At 63.0% G+C, this 16,326-nt stretch overlaps 2 protein-coding genes and 1 long non-coding RNA gene across 5 annotated transcripts; all 3 read left to right on the forward strand.

Annotated features, from left to right (window-relative positions):
* Positions 1 to 2,260: 2,260 nt before the first annotated feature.
* LOC140597465 (uncharacterized) lies at positions 2,261 to 3,798 on the forward strand. Its single transcript, XR_011999300.1, has 2 exons — positions 2,261 to 2,348; positions 3,726 to 3,798. It is a non-coding gene; the product is annotated as an uncharacterized lncRNA (long non-coding RNA).
* A 1,036-nt stretch (positions 3,799 to 4,834) lies between these two features.
* PPP1R27 (protein phosphatase 1 regulatory subunit 27) lies at positions 4,835 to 6,003 on the forward strand. The gene is made up of 3 exons (XM_025999437.2): positions 4,835 to 5,161; positions 5,247 to 5,397; positions 5,692 to 6,003. Exons 1-3 carry the CDS (start codon positions 4,972 to 4,974, stop codon positions 5,813 to 5,815), a joined length of 465 nt encoding a protein of 154 aa, XP_025855222.1. The 5' UTR covers positions 4,835 to 4,971; the 3' UTR covers positions 5,816 to 6,003.
* Positions 6,004 to 6,329: 326 nt separating this feature from the next.
* MCRIP1 (MAPK regulated corepressor interacting protein 1) lies at positions 6,330 to 14,994 on the forward strand. 3 transcript variants are annotated; one of them, XM_072746117.1, is made up of 6 exons: positions 6,330 to 6,450; positions 7,887 to 8,008; positions 12,540 to 12,595; positions 12,695 to 12,813; positions 13,328 to 13,429; positions 13,579 to 14,994. In XM_072746117.1, the coding sequence occupies exons 3-6, from the start codon at positions 12,588 to 12,590 to the stop codon at positions 13,641 to 13,643; spliced, it is 294 nt and encodes a 97-aa protein (XP_072602218.1). In that variant the 5' UTR covers positions 6,330 to 6,450; positions 7,887 to 8,008; positions 12,540 to 12,587; the 3' UTR covers positions 13,644 to 14,994. The 3 variants fall into 3 exon arrangements, with proteins under 3 accessions (XP_072602218.1, XP_072602207.1, XP_025855732.1); XM_025999947.2 differs by lacking the exon at positions 6,330 to 6,450 and adding an exon at positions 6,677 to 7,177; XM_072746106.1 differs by lacking the exon at positions 7,887 to 8,008 and having other exon boundaries at positions 6,383 to 6,450.
* The last annotated feature ends 1,332 nt before the right edge of the window (positions 14,995 to 16,326 follow it).

The raw sequence follows: 16,326 nt of genomic DNA on the forward strand, positions 1-16,326 counted from the left end.
TTGCCTGCCCTGGGGGCTGCGCGTCAGGTGGGGTGGGTGTCCTGGCACTGTCCTTGGGCCCCCGGCTGCCACGTGTGTCCTGCTCCGTGCTGCTCCAGGACCCAAGGTGGCCCCAGTCTGTTGCACAAGAGCAGTCTCCCTGCCATTGCGGGGTCCAACAAGAAACGGGGCACACACTCCAGGGTGGGTGAGTCGAGGGCATTGCCGTGCTTCACCAAGAAGCCTTCACAAGCAGGATTGTGCGTTGAAATAGCAAGTTACCCAGTTTTGTTTTGTTTTGTTTTGTTTTAAGATTTTATTTATTCAAAAAAAAAAAGATTTTATTTATTCATGAGACAGAGAGGCAGAGACACAGGCAGAGGGAGAAGCAGGCTCCCTGCAGGGAGCCCGACATGGGACTCTATGCCAGGTCTCCAGGATCAGGCCCTAGGCCAAAGTCGGCGCTAAACCGCTGAGCCACCTGGGCTGCCCCACAAGTTAACCAGTTTTTTAAATGCAATTTGACTTTGAAAACCTCAGCTTCGGGCAGCCCCAGATTTTACCTATTTATTCAGAGAGAGAGAGGCAGGGACACAGGCAGAGGAAGAAGCAAGCATCATACAGAGAGCCTGACGTAGGACTCGATCCAGGGTCTCCAGGATCACGCCCCGGGCTGCAGGTGGCGCTAAACCTCAGCACCACGGGGGCTACCCTAAATAAAATCTTTAATTGAAAAAACGTTAGGATGCTAATGTTAAAACTGAAACGGAGGGCAGCCCCGGTGGCACAGCGGTTTAGTGCCGCCTGCAGCCCGGGGTGTGATCCTGGAGACCCGGGATTGAGTCCCACATCGGGCTTCCTGTGTGGAGCCTGCTTCTCTCTCTGCCTGTGTCTCTGCCTCTCTCTGTGTGTGTCTCTACGAATAAATAAACAAAATCTTAAAAAAAAAAAACTGAAAAGGAAAAATTTCTAAAAAAAAAAGAAAACCTCAGCGTCCTTGGTTCACACAGGGACCGTCGGAATTGGTTTTCCTGCAGACGAAGCCACCGGCCTAGCTGCAGTCCTGGGCACATGCGCCTTGTGAGCCCGACTGACTCCTCGGGCCCTGCTGCCCAGCTGCACCTGTGGGTCCCCCTCGAGAGCAGGAGAGGAGCCCCACACGGGGCTGGCGGGCCTCGGGTAGCCGTCTGTCCCTGACGGCAGTACCCCCCAGGGCTTGGCATCTGCGCTCTCAGCTTGTCTACAGGGGCGGGAGGGCCACCCGGTGACCTCCTGGGAGGGGGACGGATGTGGACATACCGTCCACCTTGGGTCAAGGACAGCGCACATAGCTAGGTCTCTACAGAGCCCTGCCTGTCACTGCACGAGTCCCCCAACCTCTCCAGCCCTGCCCGCCCGGGGCGCTGATGCCCATGTGCCCCGGGGGGCTTCGAGGTGCCGGTGCCTGGCTGGAGACGCCACCGTAGGACGTGCCATGGACATGGCTCTCCAGCGTTCTCTGTTCACTGTCGCAGCCTGTGTCCTGCCCCAGCCCTCCCTGCTGCGTCAGCCTGCCCCAGGCCTCCGCAGACCCCAGCCCAGGTGAGCGGGACCCTGCGCAGCAGCCCGGGCCTCGGGTGGCCCGTCCTGGGGCTGCTCTCCAGCTCGTGCGCTCCGGGGCCTAGGCGCGCCGGGCCTCTGTCCTGCTGATGGAAGGCGACACGCAGGCAGAGAAAGGTGAGCTGGGCCACTTCTGGGGGAGAGGATGGTAGCCCTGCCCTCCAGACTGTGAGTCGTTCCCCCAGGGGTCACGGGGGGAGAAGAACCTCGGGGGAGGAAGCCCGCCCCGAGCAAGGCCGTCAGGATCCTGCGCTCCCGCCCCAGCGACGGGCGTGGGTGACCCTGAGCACCCAGCGGTGCCGGCCAGGCCCTGTGCACAGAGCTGGGACCAGGCGCGGCTGCCCGGAGCTGCTGTCATGTGCTCCCGGGAGAGGGACTGAGTCACCCATACCTTTCCTCTTTTGCAGAGGCAGCTGATTAGCACATTCCAGGGCCTGGATTGGCTGGGAGGCTGTGGGGTGGAGTCCAAAACCTGGCGGGGCTGGTGGATTAGCAGGCAACTTTGCAGCTCAGGGTGGTCAGTCAAGGCTTAGCAGCCCGGGACATCCCAAATCTCCCTCTTCCTCTCCTCCCTCCTCTTCTGCTCTCTGCAGGTGGTTGGAGGCTGCTGCCTCCGAAGTGCACCAGACCCTCGAGGTCCTCGGCCGCCAAGCCTGCTGGCAGGGGACGGGCGGCAGTGGGCCAGGCACCCGTTCTCCTAACAGGCTCTCCAGCTCTGTTTTCTGCGGGACGCAAAGCAGGACTGGTTGTGTTTCTCGGCCTTTTCCAAAGTAAGCTTTTTGGGTTAGATATTTCGGCCTGCTCCAGTTCCCTAGAAGGCAGAGCCTAACGTCGCACAAACCACGTCACTTCACAGGTTTACTTGGGCGTCAGGGACAAGGCTGGATAAACACTAGGTTTGGTCCTGCCTGTGGCTGCGTGAAAGATCCACTTTGCCAGATGGTCGGTCTCAGGTTGGATGCTCGCAGCCCGCTTCTGACGCCCCAGGCCGCACCCTGGTTCAGAGGACGTCCTGTGTCCTCAGCAGAACAAAAAGCACAGCAAAGTACTTTCCAGGGGGTCTGTGGTGACTGCGGGGCTTTGGGCACCGGTCCCTTCTCAGATCCACATGGAAACCCCAAAGCCACCGACGCCCAAGCTCTCCCTCAAGCTCACCTCAGTCTGATGGGCCAGGGGCTTCGTCACTGGGGTTGCCTACAGGTTTGCGCTGGCCTGAGTCAAGCCCAAAGCTGGTCGCTCTCGGGAAACGCTGTACCCGTGGCGGCCTCACTCAGGGTTCTTGGAGGCCAGACAGAACTTTCCACAGCACCAGACTAGGCAATCTTCACATCAAAGGAAAGTTCAGCCTCCTGTAAACAAGCCAGCAGCAGCTACACCGACTCCTCCCAAGTGACCAGGAGTTAAGATCACCTGGCACCACACTCACACTCGGAGCCCCGAAGTGCAGGAACACTGGGTACCAGGGGTATCAGGGCCCCCGCAGGGCCTGGGCTGGGAGGGGGGTCCCGCGGGGCTGGGCCCGCCAGCAGGTGGAGGCTCTGAGACCAGCTGGGAACCCCTTGTCAGGGCAGGGAGTCAGTCCTAGGCGGTGCCCCATTGCTGCACAGCATTCGGCCCAAGGCTTTGCACCTAGAGGGTGTTAAATACATTTGATTTGGTTTTGTTGGATCAAAACCAGCCTGGTGATGCAAGGCTTGCTGGTCACCAGGCTGCCTGCCCCACCCCCGTGCAGAGTACCCGTCAAGTGCTGGTCAATCTTGGTTCTGTCCTCCTTCAGGACTTCGGTGAGACCACCCACGGGGATCTCACCAATGTTATGGGGGAAGCTCCTCCAACATTCCTGTGTTGACCCCAGCTCCTCAGTACATGATCTTATTTGGAAATACAGTTGTCACAGATGTGACCAGTCAAGATGAGCTCTTCCTGCACCAGGAGGGAGCCTAATCCCATGACTAGTGTCCTTATAAAAAGTGAAAATTTGGGGACACCTGGGTGGCTCAGTGGTTGAGCATCTGCCTTCAACTCAGGGTGTGATCCTGGGGTCCTGGGATCGAGTTCCCCACGGGGAGCCTGCTTCTCCCTCTTTCATGAATAAATAAATAAAACCTTGAAAAAAAATGGAAATTTGGACACAGACACGCACACAGGGAGAAGACCACATGGACGTGAGGGCAGAGATGGGTGGATATGTCTGTGAATGAGAGAACGCCAAGGAGCGCCTCCAGACCCCAGGACATGGGCCCAGAACAGATTCTCCTTGGAAGGAACCCAGGATGCTGACACCTTGATCTTGGACTTCTGGTCTCTAGAATCATGAGAAAATAAAAGTTTTAAGCCCCCAGTCTGGTCCTTTGCAACAGCAGCCCTACCAAACGCAGCCAGCCAACCTCATGGGCTGCAGGGGCTGCCCCCGACCCGACAGGTATGCTCCCACTCCTGCACGCTCACGTCCACCGGCTCCTCTCCCCACGGAAGCGGAAGCCACCTCCAGACGTGGTTGCTGCGGTGAAGACAGTGAGTGACGGCTCAGGCCTCCGCCGCTTAGCCCCTCCCAGGGGTCTGGGCCGGCCAGAGTGTGCACCCCCCTAGGGATGCGATGGTCCATCCTGCAGGGCAGACCGCCCTTCCCTTCAGTGGGAGCACGCGTAGCCTCGGCAGTAAGTGGCAGGAGCCTGGACCCAGGGGAGAGGCGGGGGTCGAGGGAAACAAGTGTGGGATGGGCTGCGGGGAGCTGAGGCCTTTCTTCAGATTCCAACCTGGGACGTTTGTGAGGCGGAGGGCGGAGTGGTGTAGGCCCTGGTGAAGGTGACAAGTGACAGGGAGATACGGATGGCACTGGGCCTTCTCTGGCATGCTCAGGGCCCTGTGCCTCAGCCGTGGGCAGCCCCTGGCTTTCCCGGAGGTCGAAGCAGCCACCTTCACCAGACATCAAGGCCTTTCTCTGGAGTTACCAGGTCTCCAGGAGATGCCTGGGCCCTCTCCGTGACCTTGGTACCCACTTGTCTTCCTTATGGGTCCTGTCCTTCTAGTGCCTTCTCCTGCCCTCTGTAAGCACCTTCTAGGCCCAGCTGTGGGGCAGACGACAGTGGCCAGGAAGGACCTGACCCCTTTGGCCGGGGCACAGCAACAGGTGGGTTGAAAGATGAGCCATTAAACATGATCCTGAGCGCAGGGCCGGAGCTGCTCTGTTTCAGCCCCTCCCGGCGTGAGCATGACTGCGCAGCTTTATATAGCGCTGCGAGTCCTATATAAGAGGGACGTGCCCTGGTCACAGGGGAGCACGGGAGCGGGGTGGCGCTGGAAGAGACTGCATGCGTTGTGTGACCCGGGCCGGACACGTCCCTTCCCCGAGAAGCAGGGTCCCCACAAGGTGGGCCCGCCACGGCACCCAGGATGCCCAGCAGGACCAGCCGCTATGCCCGCTACAGCCCCCGGCAGCGGCGCAGGCGGCTGCTGGCGGATCGCAGCGTGCGCTTCCCGAATGACGTCCTGTTCCTAGACCACATCCGCCAGGGTGACTTGGAGCAGGTCGGGCGCTTCATCCGGGCTCGGAAAGTCGCCCTGGACACCATCCACCCGTCAGGTGAGTGCCTGCCGGACCAGCGGAGGGTCTGCGGGGTGTCAGGGCAAGGTCTCGGCCCTGACCCCTCGCGCCCTGTCCTGCGCAGGCCTGGCCGCCCTGCACGAAGCCGTGCTCTCTGGAAACCTGGAGTGCGTGAAGCTGCTGGTCAAATACGGCGCGGACATCCACCAGCGGGACGAGACCGGGTGGACGCCCCTGCACATCGCCTGCAGCGACGGCTACCCCGACATAGCCAGGTGAGAGGGTCAGGCCAGGGGCTCCGGCCTCCAGGGGCTCCAGGACGTGGTCTCCCCGAAGGGGGCCCTGGTCGTACGGCTAGGAACCCTCGGAGCTTCTCGGGTCTCCTTCCTGGCCTCCTGCCTTCCCCAGAGCAAACTAGCAAAATCAGCCTTTGTTTCTGGAGGATCAGGTTTCCTCCTCTTCACCCCTCCTGGAAAAATTAAAACAAAACAAAAACAAAATCAAGATGCCCCTCAGGACTCAGCCTGCGCTCCTCCTGACTGCATCGTCACGGCCACTTTGCACCCCAGGTACCTCATCTCCCTGGGGGCAGACAGAGACGCCACCAACGATGACGGGGACCTGCCCTCTGACCTCATCGACCCGGACTTCAAGGACCTGGTGGAGCTCTTCCAAGGGACCAAGATGGACTGAGCCCCACCTGCCCTTCCGGGGCTCCTGCCCCCCGGGTGCCAGGGCCTGTCCCACCAGTGGGGCCGGCAGGCGCCCAGGACCCTGCACCTGGGCACAACCCACCCCTCACACTTCTGGCCTGGCTTTTTCTCCAGGTGAATTTTTTATTGTGACACTTTTTACTTTTTCAATAAATGTCATTCCCTAGCTGCGGTGGTAGCCTCTTTACTGGGGATGGGACCATCTGCTCCCCCGCCTGGCTCATCCGACCCAGGCTGAGGGCCCAGGGGACAGCGCCGGTGCAGTTCCCCCACCCCCCACCTGCCCCCGACCTCGACCCCGACCCGCGGGCTGTGAGGTCTCCGGCGCGCCAGCCCCGGACCCCCGGGACCCCGCCGCACCCAGCCCTCAGCGGCGCTCCCCGAGGGCGTGCGAACCCCGCCCCGCGCCCCGCGCCCCGCGCCCCACTCCCCGCCCGGCCGTGCAGCGCACCCCGCCGAGGCCCCGCCCCCCGCCGAGGCCCCGCCCCCGCCGCGCGCGCGCCGGCCGTCACGTGCCCTCGCGCTGCCCGCACCTGCGCCTGCGCGCGCCGCGGTGACGTCACTTCCGGCCGGGCCCCAGCTGGCGGCGGCGGCGGCGGCGGCCGAGCGGGCGAGGTGAGGCGGGAGCGGGGGCGGGGGCGGAGGCGGGGGCGGGGCGGGCGCGGCCGGGACCCGCCCCGGCGCGGCGGCGGGCGCGGGGAGGGCGCGGGGAGGGCGCGGGCGGGCACCGGCTGGGCTGCGCCGCGCCCGAGTTGCTGGGCCTGCCGGGGGCGCGGGGCGCGCGGCGGGCGGGGCGGCGAGGAGCGGGGCGTGGGGACGTGGCGGGCCCCGCTTCCCGGGGGACACGGGCTCCACGGGGCCGCCGGGGGCCCGCCCTTCTCGCCTGTGAAGGGGCGGCCGCCGGGGTGGACAAGTGTCCTGCCCTCCGTTTTCCAAAGGGGCCGTTCCTGAGGATGCTTCGTGGCTCTCGGAGTGCAGCCGCCGCCCCCCGCCCCCGCCCCCCGCCGGGACTTTCCTTCCTTCCGTTTTCCAGCCTTCCCCGCGGTGCCGGCCTCCGCCCGCAGGTGGTGCGCGGCTAGGTGCGGGGTGGCCCGGGTGCGCTGTCTGCAGGGCCCGCCCGCCCCGGGGCTGCGGGGGTGCTGCACGGGCGGGGTGGACGCCCCGTGTGGGTCCGAGTCGTGACACCGAGGGTGTGGAGGTGCAGACGCCAGGCCCCCGGCCAGCCCCGGGAGGCTTCCAAGGAAAGGCGGTCTTTTAGCAGAATCCCAAGGATGAGCGAGATCCTGTGGGGCGGCGGGGACACCTTGAGCAAAGGCCCCGAGACGTCAGCGGGGAGCAGCGAGTGAGTGCTGGGGTCGAGAGAGAGAGAGAGAGAGAGAGAGAGAGAGAGAGAGAGCACAGTGGGAGTGAGGAGGAGCCGGGCAGGAGCCTCCTCCAGGGCCCAGGGCGGAGGCTGACGGGGGTGAGCTGAAGGGATGCTGAGGTTTCTGGGTCAGGGGGTAAGGGTGCCCAGGCTCAGGCTACTGCTTGGGATGCAAGCTGCTGCCATCAGCCAGGAAGGGGGGCGAGGGCGTGCTTCGGGGTTTGGCCCCGGGGTCTTCAGGGGAATGCCCCTTGGGGCATCTGGCACAGCGCTACTCTGGCACCCCTGTGGGTAGCAGTTTTTTGTTTTCTTTTTAAGTTTTCATTTATTCATGAGAGACAGAGAGAGAGGCAGACAGAGGCAGAGGGAGAAGCAGGCTCCACGCAGGAAGCCCGATGCGGGACTCCATCCCTGGTCTCCAGGATCACGCCCCGGGCTGAAGGTGGTGCTAAACGGTTGAGCCCCCCGGGCTGCCCTGCAGATCTTTTTCTAGAAGGCTTAATGGCTGAAAGTGTCGAGTACCGCAGAGACAAGGAATGTCATGGGAAAGTGGAATCCAAGAAAATTCAAGTATCAGAAATTCCAAAGGAAGACAGAACAACCACCGTTTGCATCACTGATTCTAGCTCTAGAATACTCATTGTCACTTTCCTGAACAACAGCGTGTCATCTCCTCTCCTGTCTTTAGGCATATGGCTGTGTGCGAGGAAAGAGTTTGAGACTGCGGGGCTGGAGGCTGGGCATCGGGTTCCCCACGCCCTGTCTCCCGCCCAAGGACCAGGGAGTCCTTGGTTCCCCTGCAAGAGCAAGGTACAAAACTTATCCATTGGGGGAGACTCCCTCCTCGTCTCTGAGCAGGGCCACGTGGATGCCAAGGGGGCCTGCCAGCGGGTGTGGGAGAGGCCATTGGCAGGCTCTTGGGTGCTCAGGTTGGCTGAGGTGTCTGAGCCTGGCCCTGACTGCCATGGCCCTGGAGGCTCAGAGGCTGGCAGCCACTTGGGGCTCAGACCCTGCTTTGCTGGGTGGCAGCTGGTGGCACTGCAGCCTTTTCACATGTCCTGGGCTTCCGTGGGCCTCCAGGTCCTTGTGCAGGGGCTGGCGCCACGTCTGGTGCACCCAGCACTGTCCTGGCCTGTGCGTCATAGTCAGCAATGGCCGTGCCACTCCCAGAATCGCCCAGTTAGACGTTGTGCTGTTTCTGTGATCGTCCTGTCTGTTGTCAAGCAGGAGAGCCTAGCGCACATCCTTGGGGACTGCTTTGGCTTAGTTGAGTACTGTGAGGCCCAGAGGGGGAAGGGGCTTCCCTGGAGGCAGCAGAGCAAGGGACGGATGATCTCCAGCCACAGAATCGTTTTGGACCTTCCCGTGTGCCCAGCACGTAGCCACTGGCTGCCGTGAGCCCTGCAGAGTGCGCAGTGGGGGGCAGCGTGTGGCTCCCTGTGGTGATGGCAGCGGGCAGAGGGGGCTGTGTGTCGGAGACTGTGCTTGGGGGTGGGCTGGAGCCCAGCAGAGACACCTGAAGAAATAGACTGGGCCACGCTGGGGGCTCTATGGCAGCACAGGGCCCAGGGCGTGCAGGCGGGGGATTCTTTGGGGAGGGGTGTCAGGGCCGGAGTCGGGGAGAGAGGTGCAGGAGACCGTGCTGCCGTACGGGGTGGTAGCTGGGCGAGGGGAGGCTGCGAATGGGAAGAGGTAGCCCGAGAGCACATTGGCGGCTCTGGGAAGGATGGCCTTGGGCTTGCCAAGGGTGGGATCGTGGGCCAGGGGAGACCATCGTTGTGTCATTAGATCTGAGACACCAGGAACTGAGCTGCTCCTCACATCACTGTCACCCGAATCCGTAGGACACTGGCAAACGTCAACACACTGGCAATTGCCAGGTGTGGTGATACTTCAAAACCGTTAAAGTGAAAGAAGTATCTTGGAGGTGATGGGACTGAGTGTGTACAGTAAGATTTTAAGGTCCAGAGCTGAAAAAATAACTTTTTGAAAAGATTTTATTTATCTGTGGGAGAGAGAGGGCGCGCCCAGGAGCATGAGCAGAGGGGAGGGGCAGAGGGAGAGGGAGAAGCAGAGTCCCCCCCCCTCCAAGCAGGGAGCTCCACCCACGATCATGGCCTGAGCTGAAGGCAGACGGAGCCACGCGGGCGCCCCCAGAGCTGGGAAGTAGTTGCCCCCAGAGCTGGGAAGTAGTTGCGCTTCGTAGTCCTTGTGAGCAGAAGAGGGAAGACAGATGAGAGGGACGGAGGGTCTCTGGCCTGGGCATCCGGCCCGCAGCCCCTGCCCCCTGCACACCAGGCCTTCGTCCTCCTAGACTTGAGGCTCCGTGGTCCTCGTGGCATGGCCTGTCTTGCTAGGGGTCCTTGGCCACTGGTCCCAGTCTCTGTCACCTGGCCCCTCTACACCTGCCTCTTCCATGGCCGTGGTCAGCCTGGCCTCCGGCCTCCCTTCAGAGCTGCTCCTCCCCACGGCAGCCTCGCTGACCACCCACTTTCTCCCCGTGTTCCACGGAGACCGTTCCTGCTGAGCGGGTTTGTCACGCTGGTCCAGTGGTCGCTTAGGTCCAGGTTGTGCTTGACTCCAGCTGTTCCCTTAGATGGGTCCCTGCCGACCTGAGCCTCTGTGGCTCGGCTTCTGCTGGGGCTGCTCCCAGCCTGCTCCTGGCCCCAGGCTTCCATCCTCTGTCCTTTTGGGTCACTTCCTTTTGCTCAGCCTCAGTGCCAGGATTTGCCTGCTCTTGTGTGGTTCATGTTCCCAGCGGTGTCAACTTCAGTGGCCAGAGTGGGGCCAACATAGGCTACCTTCTCTGGTGGCTCTTCCTTTAGGTGCTCATGAGGGACGCCTCTCTGGCCGCTCTTGTGTGCCTCCCAGTGGCCTCATGGCCCTTGTGTCAGACACGTACCCGGGACTAGAATGGTTTGTCAGGGTGTGCGTGATTATTCATGTGTTTTTTTTTAAGATTTTAGGGGCTCCCTGGGTGGCTCAGCAGTTTAGTGCCTGCCTTTGGGCATGATCCTGGGGTCCCTGGGTCAGGTCCCGTGTCGGGCTCCCTGCATGGAGCCTACTTCTGACTCTGCCTTTGTTTTTGTCTCTCTCTGTGTCTTTCATGAATAAATAAAATCTTTTATTTTTTATTTTTATTTTATTTTTTAAAATTTTTATTTATTTATGATAGTCACACACACACACAGAGAGAGGGGGGTGGGCAGAGACGCAGGCAGAGGGAGAAGCAGGCTCCATGCACCGGGAGCCCGATGTGGGATTCGATCCCGGGTCTCCAGGATCGCGCCCTGGGCCAAAGGCAGGCGCCAAACCGCTGTGCCACCCAGGGATCCCAAATCTTTTTTTTTTTTTTTTTTTTAATATTTTACTTATTTACTGATGAGAGACACAGAGAGCGAGGCACAGACACAGGCAGAGGGAGAAGCAGGCTCCATGCAGGGAGCCCGACGTGGGACTCCATCCCAGGTCTCCAGGATGACGCCCTGGGCTGAAGGCGGCGCTAAGCTGCTGAGCCACCTGGGCTGCCCCTAAAATGTCATTTTATTTGTTCTTCTGGCCCCCAGGCTCTGAGAACCCACTGAATGTACGACCCTGGGCAAAGATGCTTCTTAGTTCAGTTTATCCAGGGTACCAGAAATCTCCCTAACTGAAGTACGACGTCCGTACAGGCGGGCCTTTGGTGACAGAGGCCCAGGCCTGGGACAGGGAGCACATGTCATGCTGCTGCTTTAGTCAGGAACTGGGGGCAGTCGGGCTGGGTCCTCCAGGTGGGGCCCGAGTGCTCCGGTCACAGATACACCTGCGCAGGCCCGCTGCCCTGGGGCCAGCCCAGATGAGGCCTTCGGTCTGCAGAGACAGAGGAGCAGGTGAGGTGTCCAGAGACCCCCTGCAGGGAGGGTGGCGGGAGCTGAGAGGGTGAGCACCTGCGTTAGCCTGAGAGGGTGAGTAGGGGACCCTGAGATGAGGGCCCCGGGCCCATGAAGGCCGGTGGTCCCCAGGGGCTGTGACGGGGCGGGGTGGGGGGCAGGCTGCCCTGCAGGGAGAGGCCTGAAGCGAGGCGGGGGAGGCACGAAGGGCAGGTGTTCTGCGGCCGGGGCCTCCCAGGTTGAGGGGGACAAGCTGGGAGAGGGGCAGGAGATGACGAGGGCCCGGCTGAGGGCAGGCAGGGCCTGGCCCGTTCTCCTGGAACTTCCCGCCTTGTGCCGCTGAGGACAGCCCGAGTATCTCAGGGTGTCCTCGGCCAGAGCAGGCCTTTCCTCTGCTCTGGTGTTCAGGGGGCTGGTGCCTGGGAAAGAGGACCATGGGCAGCGAGACCCCGGAGTCCGGGAAAGAAGTCACTTTGCGAGGGGCAGGGTGGGGCTCGGCATCCCCTGTGCCCTCCTGGAAGTTGGCTGTATGCTCGGTCGCCCTTGTTTGGAATTTGGCTTGTTTTTACCTGTGCAGGTGTTCAAATGCTGGATCATTTATGAGACAACCGAGCAAAGCAGGGAGCACGTGCCCCCAGCGCCCCATCTTTTCGGGCCTCTGGGAAGGTCTGCAGCTACATGCTGTGGGCTGTGTGGGGCCCCAGGGCCCCCAAGTACCTAGGGGCACCCTGTCCTGTCCTGGGGCCGGCCCGGGACAGGCTGCTCCCTGGCCGTGTGCTGTTCTCAGCCAGAGGGGGCACGTCCAGCTGGCTAGGGTGACACTGAGCCTGAAGATACCCCCCCACCCCGGGGCTAAAACCTGAGCTGAGGGAGGCTGTGAACGGGCAGCAACCCCGGGCTCTCTGTCCCTGGGTCAGGCCTTCCCCCAGCCCCCCGTCTGTGCTGGGGCCCCGAGCCCCGGAGGCTGCGGGTGCCCTGCATCCCCTGGGCCCCGGCCTCTGCCGGGCTCCTCACCCAGACGCCCGTCCCTGTTTTGCGGGTGGGAACCAGCCTCAGCGGAAACAGGGCACCGGCCCTGCGGCAGGAAGGCAGAGTTAGGGTCCTGGGGTCGCCGAGCCCTTCCTGACAGGTGTTCTGTCTCCTGGAAAGGGGGCCCCACGGCACTGCTGCTGGCGCCACCAGGCTGCCTACCGCGGGGAAGGGCTCCCCAGCGGCAGGGGTCCCGGCCCAGGGGTGCTGGGGACTCGGCTGCTCCGAGTGGACGGCAGGTTGCTGGCCCCTGGCCTCATGGGGTTGTGTCTGCCCGGCTTGTGGCCTTCTCCGGAGGGGTCCCTGGTAGGCCACGAGCCCGGAGCAGTTTGTTGGGAGTTTGAGGGAGGAAGTAGACGGCCCGGGGAGGGCCAGCGCCTCCCCGCCCCGCAGCCCCCGTGGAGACGGTGACTGTCCTGCTCCCGGCCCGCCTTCCCTTTCAGAGGCCGAGGGGACCCGGCAGTGCAGCGCAAGGACCAGACGCCCCCGCGATGACCAGGTGGGTCTCGGGCAGTGGCGTGGCCTCCCCCGGGGGAGGGGAGGGGCGGGGGTGGGCCCCGCTGCTCCCAGCCCGCCCTAATGTGCCGGGTGCCCCCAGTTCCCCTGTCTCCAGAGTCGTCTACAACGGCAAGAGGAACAGTAGCCCCCGGTCTCCCCCCAGCAGCACCGAGATCTTCACCCCGGCCCATGAGGAGAATGTGCGCTTCATTTACGAAGGTACGTGGGGAGCTCCCCAGAGCCCTCCTCCTCTGCACCCTGCCTTCAGGGCCGGGGTGCCAGGCCCACGGGGGACTTGCCTGGTGAGAGACTGGTGCTGCCAGTGGGGGCAGGCAGCCCCTCGGGGGAGGAGCATGGGAGCCAGGCAGGTCTGCAGGGGCGGGAGCCGCGTGCAGGACAGGCAGGTAGGGGCAGCCGTGTGTCGTGACCCTGTGCCAGGAGGCAGGGGCTGGAGGAGGGGGAAAGGTACGGAGACTGAGTGGAGGATCGAGAGCCCATGGGCCCCGGTCACGGTACAGATGCACGCGGGCCCCCTAGGAGCCGGGATGGGCATAGGGAGGGGAGAGGGGTGCTTTGAAGACAGCCCCAGGTCGGGAGCAGACTGGCGGGGGGCTGCGGGCTGCGAGGTGGGGGGCGGGAGGAGGGCCGGGGAGGGGTGCAGGGCTGACCACTTGGACCTGGCCTGCTACGCAGCCATTTGGGGGCTCTGACGCCACCTCGTTGCTTCTGGCAGCCTGGCAGGGTGTGGAGCGAGATCTGCGGAGCCAGATGTCAGGCAGCGAGCGGGGCCTGGTGGAGGAGTACGTGGAGAAGGTCCCTAACCCCAGTCTGAAGAGTGAGTGGAGGAGCGGACCTAGCAGGGAGCGGCCTGGCCAGGGGCAGTGCTGGGGGGCGGGCAGGAAGGCCCCTCTACTTGGAAGGCGGTCTGGGGCGCAGGCCCCGCCTCCCGTCTGTGCCCCCACTGACCACTCTGTCCCCCCACAGCCTTCAAGCCCATCGACCTGAGTGACCTGAAGCGCCGGAACACGCCGGACGCCAAGAAGTCCTGAAGGGCACTGGGGTCCCTCCCCTGGCCTCTGGGAGACCGGGTACCGCCTCATGGTGGTCTCCTGTGGGCCCAGCTCCTGGGAAGGGGGGGGGGCGTGCGCCTGCGGGGCTGTCAACCCCAGGACCAGGAGGGGCATGGTCGGTGGCCAGGGCTTGCCCTTCCTCCCCAAGCCCCCTCCTTTCTTCTCAGGGGCCATCAGGCTGCCCCTGTCCCTGGGGGGGGTCTGGGCCCTGCCAGCCCCGGCTCTCCCCCTGGTTGTGTCTAGAGCTACGTGCTCTGCCCCCACCCCAGGGCCTTGACCCTGACTCCCCTCTGCTTCCCATCACCTTCCACTGCCCCTCACCCCCAACTATTCCAAGGTCAGGAGGGCAATGAGGGCCCTCTGCTGTCCCCCAGGCTGGTGGGCCTAGGCTCGTCCATAAGGTGGCCCTTCTCACACCCCCTGTCCCCCCCCCCACTGCTTTTCCATCCTGGACACATTGGGGAGCGTCTAGTTCTTCACCCTGCTGTCCAGCCTGGCCCGTCCTCCCCTGCATCAGCTTCAGGATGGCAGCAGCTCTCCGGGCCTGCGATGCCACCGAGCACCCCCCTCCACGAGGGTCCTGGGTAGCCACGGGTAGCCCCGTGCTGTGTGCGGCCCCGTGGCCCTGGCAGTCCCTTTGGACAGGAGCATAGGGCTGATCCTGGCCCCAAACTATGTGCCAGGGTGGTCACCAGGGTCCCCTGTTGTTCCTGTGCCCTCCAAAAGCCAAGTGTCTGTGACTGGAGCCCAAGGGCCAGTGAATAAAGGCGGGTGGCACTGGATTGGCCCCTTGGTCTGTCAGGTCCCCGTCCCAGCAGCCCACTCAGGGCTGGACGTCCAGGGTCGTGCTCCAGGCCGCCGAACCCAGAAATTCCATCTGGTCCCTGGGTTCCTCTAGGGGGTGCTCAAGCCTCCTGGGGGGGGCACTGGGAGGCAGAGGGTGGGGGGTTTCTGGAGGGAGGCTGAGGCAGCTTTCCTGTGTTCTTCAAGGGACCAGCCCCCTCCGGGTGGGGGCCCTGGACCTACACACTGGCCCCGGGGGAAGGATGGCCACTGGGCCCCGAGAGAGACCCAGGCGCACTTGACCTTCAGACCTGGAAAGCCCCGCTAGGCCAGGCCCGGATAGCCAAACTGGAATTTATTTTGGGAACACCCTTTCCTGGAAGAGTATTCTGAGGCCCTACAGGTGACTCCAGGAGGTGTCTTCTTCGGCGTGGGGGGGTGCTCCCGAGGGACAGGGCGCAGGAAGGACAGGTCATGTAATAAACAGCTGCCTGGGCTCGCTGCCAGTGGGCGCTGGCTGGTGCCGGGCCCTGAGCCAAGTCTCTAACCACGTGGCCTTGTTTGCTCCCCGGGGACCTGTGGGGTGTTTTGCTGAGGGGTTGGGATGCCCACAGCTCCCCTCCTTGGCCTCTTGTGCGACGTGATAGCTGTGGGCCTGTACCCCCTGCGGACCACAGGGGACCCCGCAAAGGCTTGTCACTCAGCGTCCCTGCCAACCTAGCTGCTTTGGGAGGCGGAGGCCCTCGGGCTGTGGTCTTTCTGCCAAGAACACCTTGGAGGTGGGAATGTGCTTAGGAGTCCACGCGCTAGGAGGGCGCAGCCCCGCTGGGGCAGGGGCAGGGAGGCACGCTGCTGCGTGTGCAGCCGTCCCTGACGGGGAGGGGGTCACTCCATGTGGCCCTAAAGGGGGTCGTGGGGACCAGGGGCCGGCGTGGGTGGAGGGGGGGGTGGGGCACAGGTGGTGGGAGGGCGGGGGGCCCGCCTCTCGAGGGGCACAAGCTGTCTGGGCTGAGGGCAGCCCCAGCTGCTCCCTGTCCAGGGTCCGGGGGGGGGGGGGGCTCCCCAGGCCCGGGGCTGCGTGGCGCCGCCGCAGACTCCGCCTCGGGTGCAGGGAGGGTGGGAGCATCCGTTTGGCCCTCGGTTTACTCTGCACATGCGCACATCACTTCCGATCACTGTTGACAACTCCGTGGGGCAAGTTCTAACCACCCTACGTCTGCAAGTGAAATGGTGACCTCCTTTCAGAGACGGGTCCTACTCAAATTTTTAGGCTTTGAATTTTGTTTTGTAGACACAGCGAGGCAGAGACACAGCAGAGGGAGAAGCAGGCTCCCTGCGGGGAGCCCAGTGCGGGGCTCGATCCCAGGACCCTGGGGTCATGGCCGAGCTGAAGGCAGGTGCTCAGCCGCTGAGCCAGCCGGGCGTCCCTGGGCTTTTAATTTTATCAGCTTTAATTCGGTAAATACTGAACACGTGCTCTGAGCATGTCTCTGTGTATTGAGCGTGAACAGCAATCCCCAAATACCTGCCCCCGTCGTGTTCCCTGACACCTTAACCTGTGGGTTATGGCCCGGGGCGGGGAGGCCGGGCATAGCCGTGTCCACTGCCCACCTGCCCCGCCGTGTCCCCTGCCCTGTCTATGCATTGAAGGGCCCTTGGCTGCTTCAAGATGGAGTTTCCTGAATTCCAGGTTTGACTGGTCACGTCCTGGCAACTGGCTTTTCTGTCCCCTGTGTTTCATATTTATTTATTTACTTATTTATTTAATTCATGAGAGACACAGAGAGGCAGAGACACAGGCGAGAAGTAGGCTCCACGCAGGGAGCCCGACTGGGACTCCAGGATCAGGCCCTGGGCTGAAGGCGGCACTAAGCCGCTG

This window comes from Vulpes vulpes, chromosome 2 (assembly GCF_048418805.1).
Source record: "Vulpes vulpes isolate BD-2025 chromosome 2, VulVul3, whole genome shotgun sequence".
NCBI lineage: Eukaryota > Metazoa > Chordata > Mammalia > Carnivora > Canidae > Vulpes > Vulpes vulpes.

Excerpts from the sequence above, each read along its gene's own strand:
- PPP1R27 (XM_025999437.2), top strand. The coding sequence starts at position 4,972 with ATGCCCAGCAGGACCAGCCGCTATGCCCGCTACAGCCCCCGGCAGCGG. Across the intron at positions 5,162-5,246 it reads GGACACCATCCACCCGTCAG|GCCTGGCCGCCCTGCACGAA; the intron begins GTGAGTGCCTGC and ends TGTCCTGCGCAG. Across the intron at positions 5,398-5,691 it reads GGCTACCCCGACATAGCCAG|GTACCTCATCTCCCTGGGGG; the intron begins GTGAGAGGGTCA and ends TTTGCACCCCAG.
- MCRIP1 (XM_072746117.1), top strand. Across the intron at positions 12,814-13,327 it reads TGTGCGCTTCATTTACGAAG|CCTGGCAGGGTGTGGAGCGA; the intron begins GTACGTGGGGAG and ends TGCTTCTGGCAG. Across the intron at positions 13,430-13,578 it reads CCCTAACCCCAGTCTGAAGA|CCTTCAAGCCCATCGACCTG; the intron begins GTGAGTGGAGGA and ends GTCCCCCCACAG.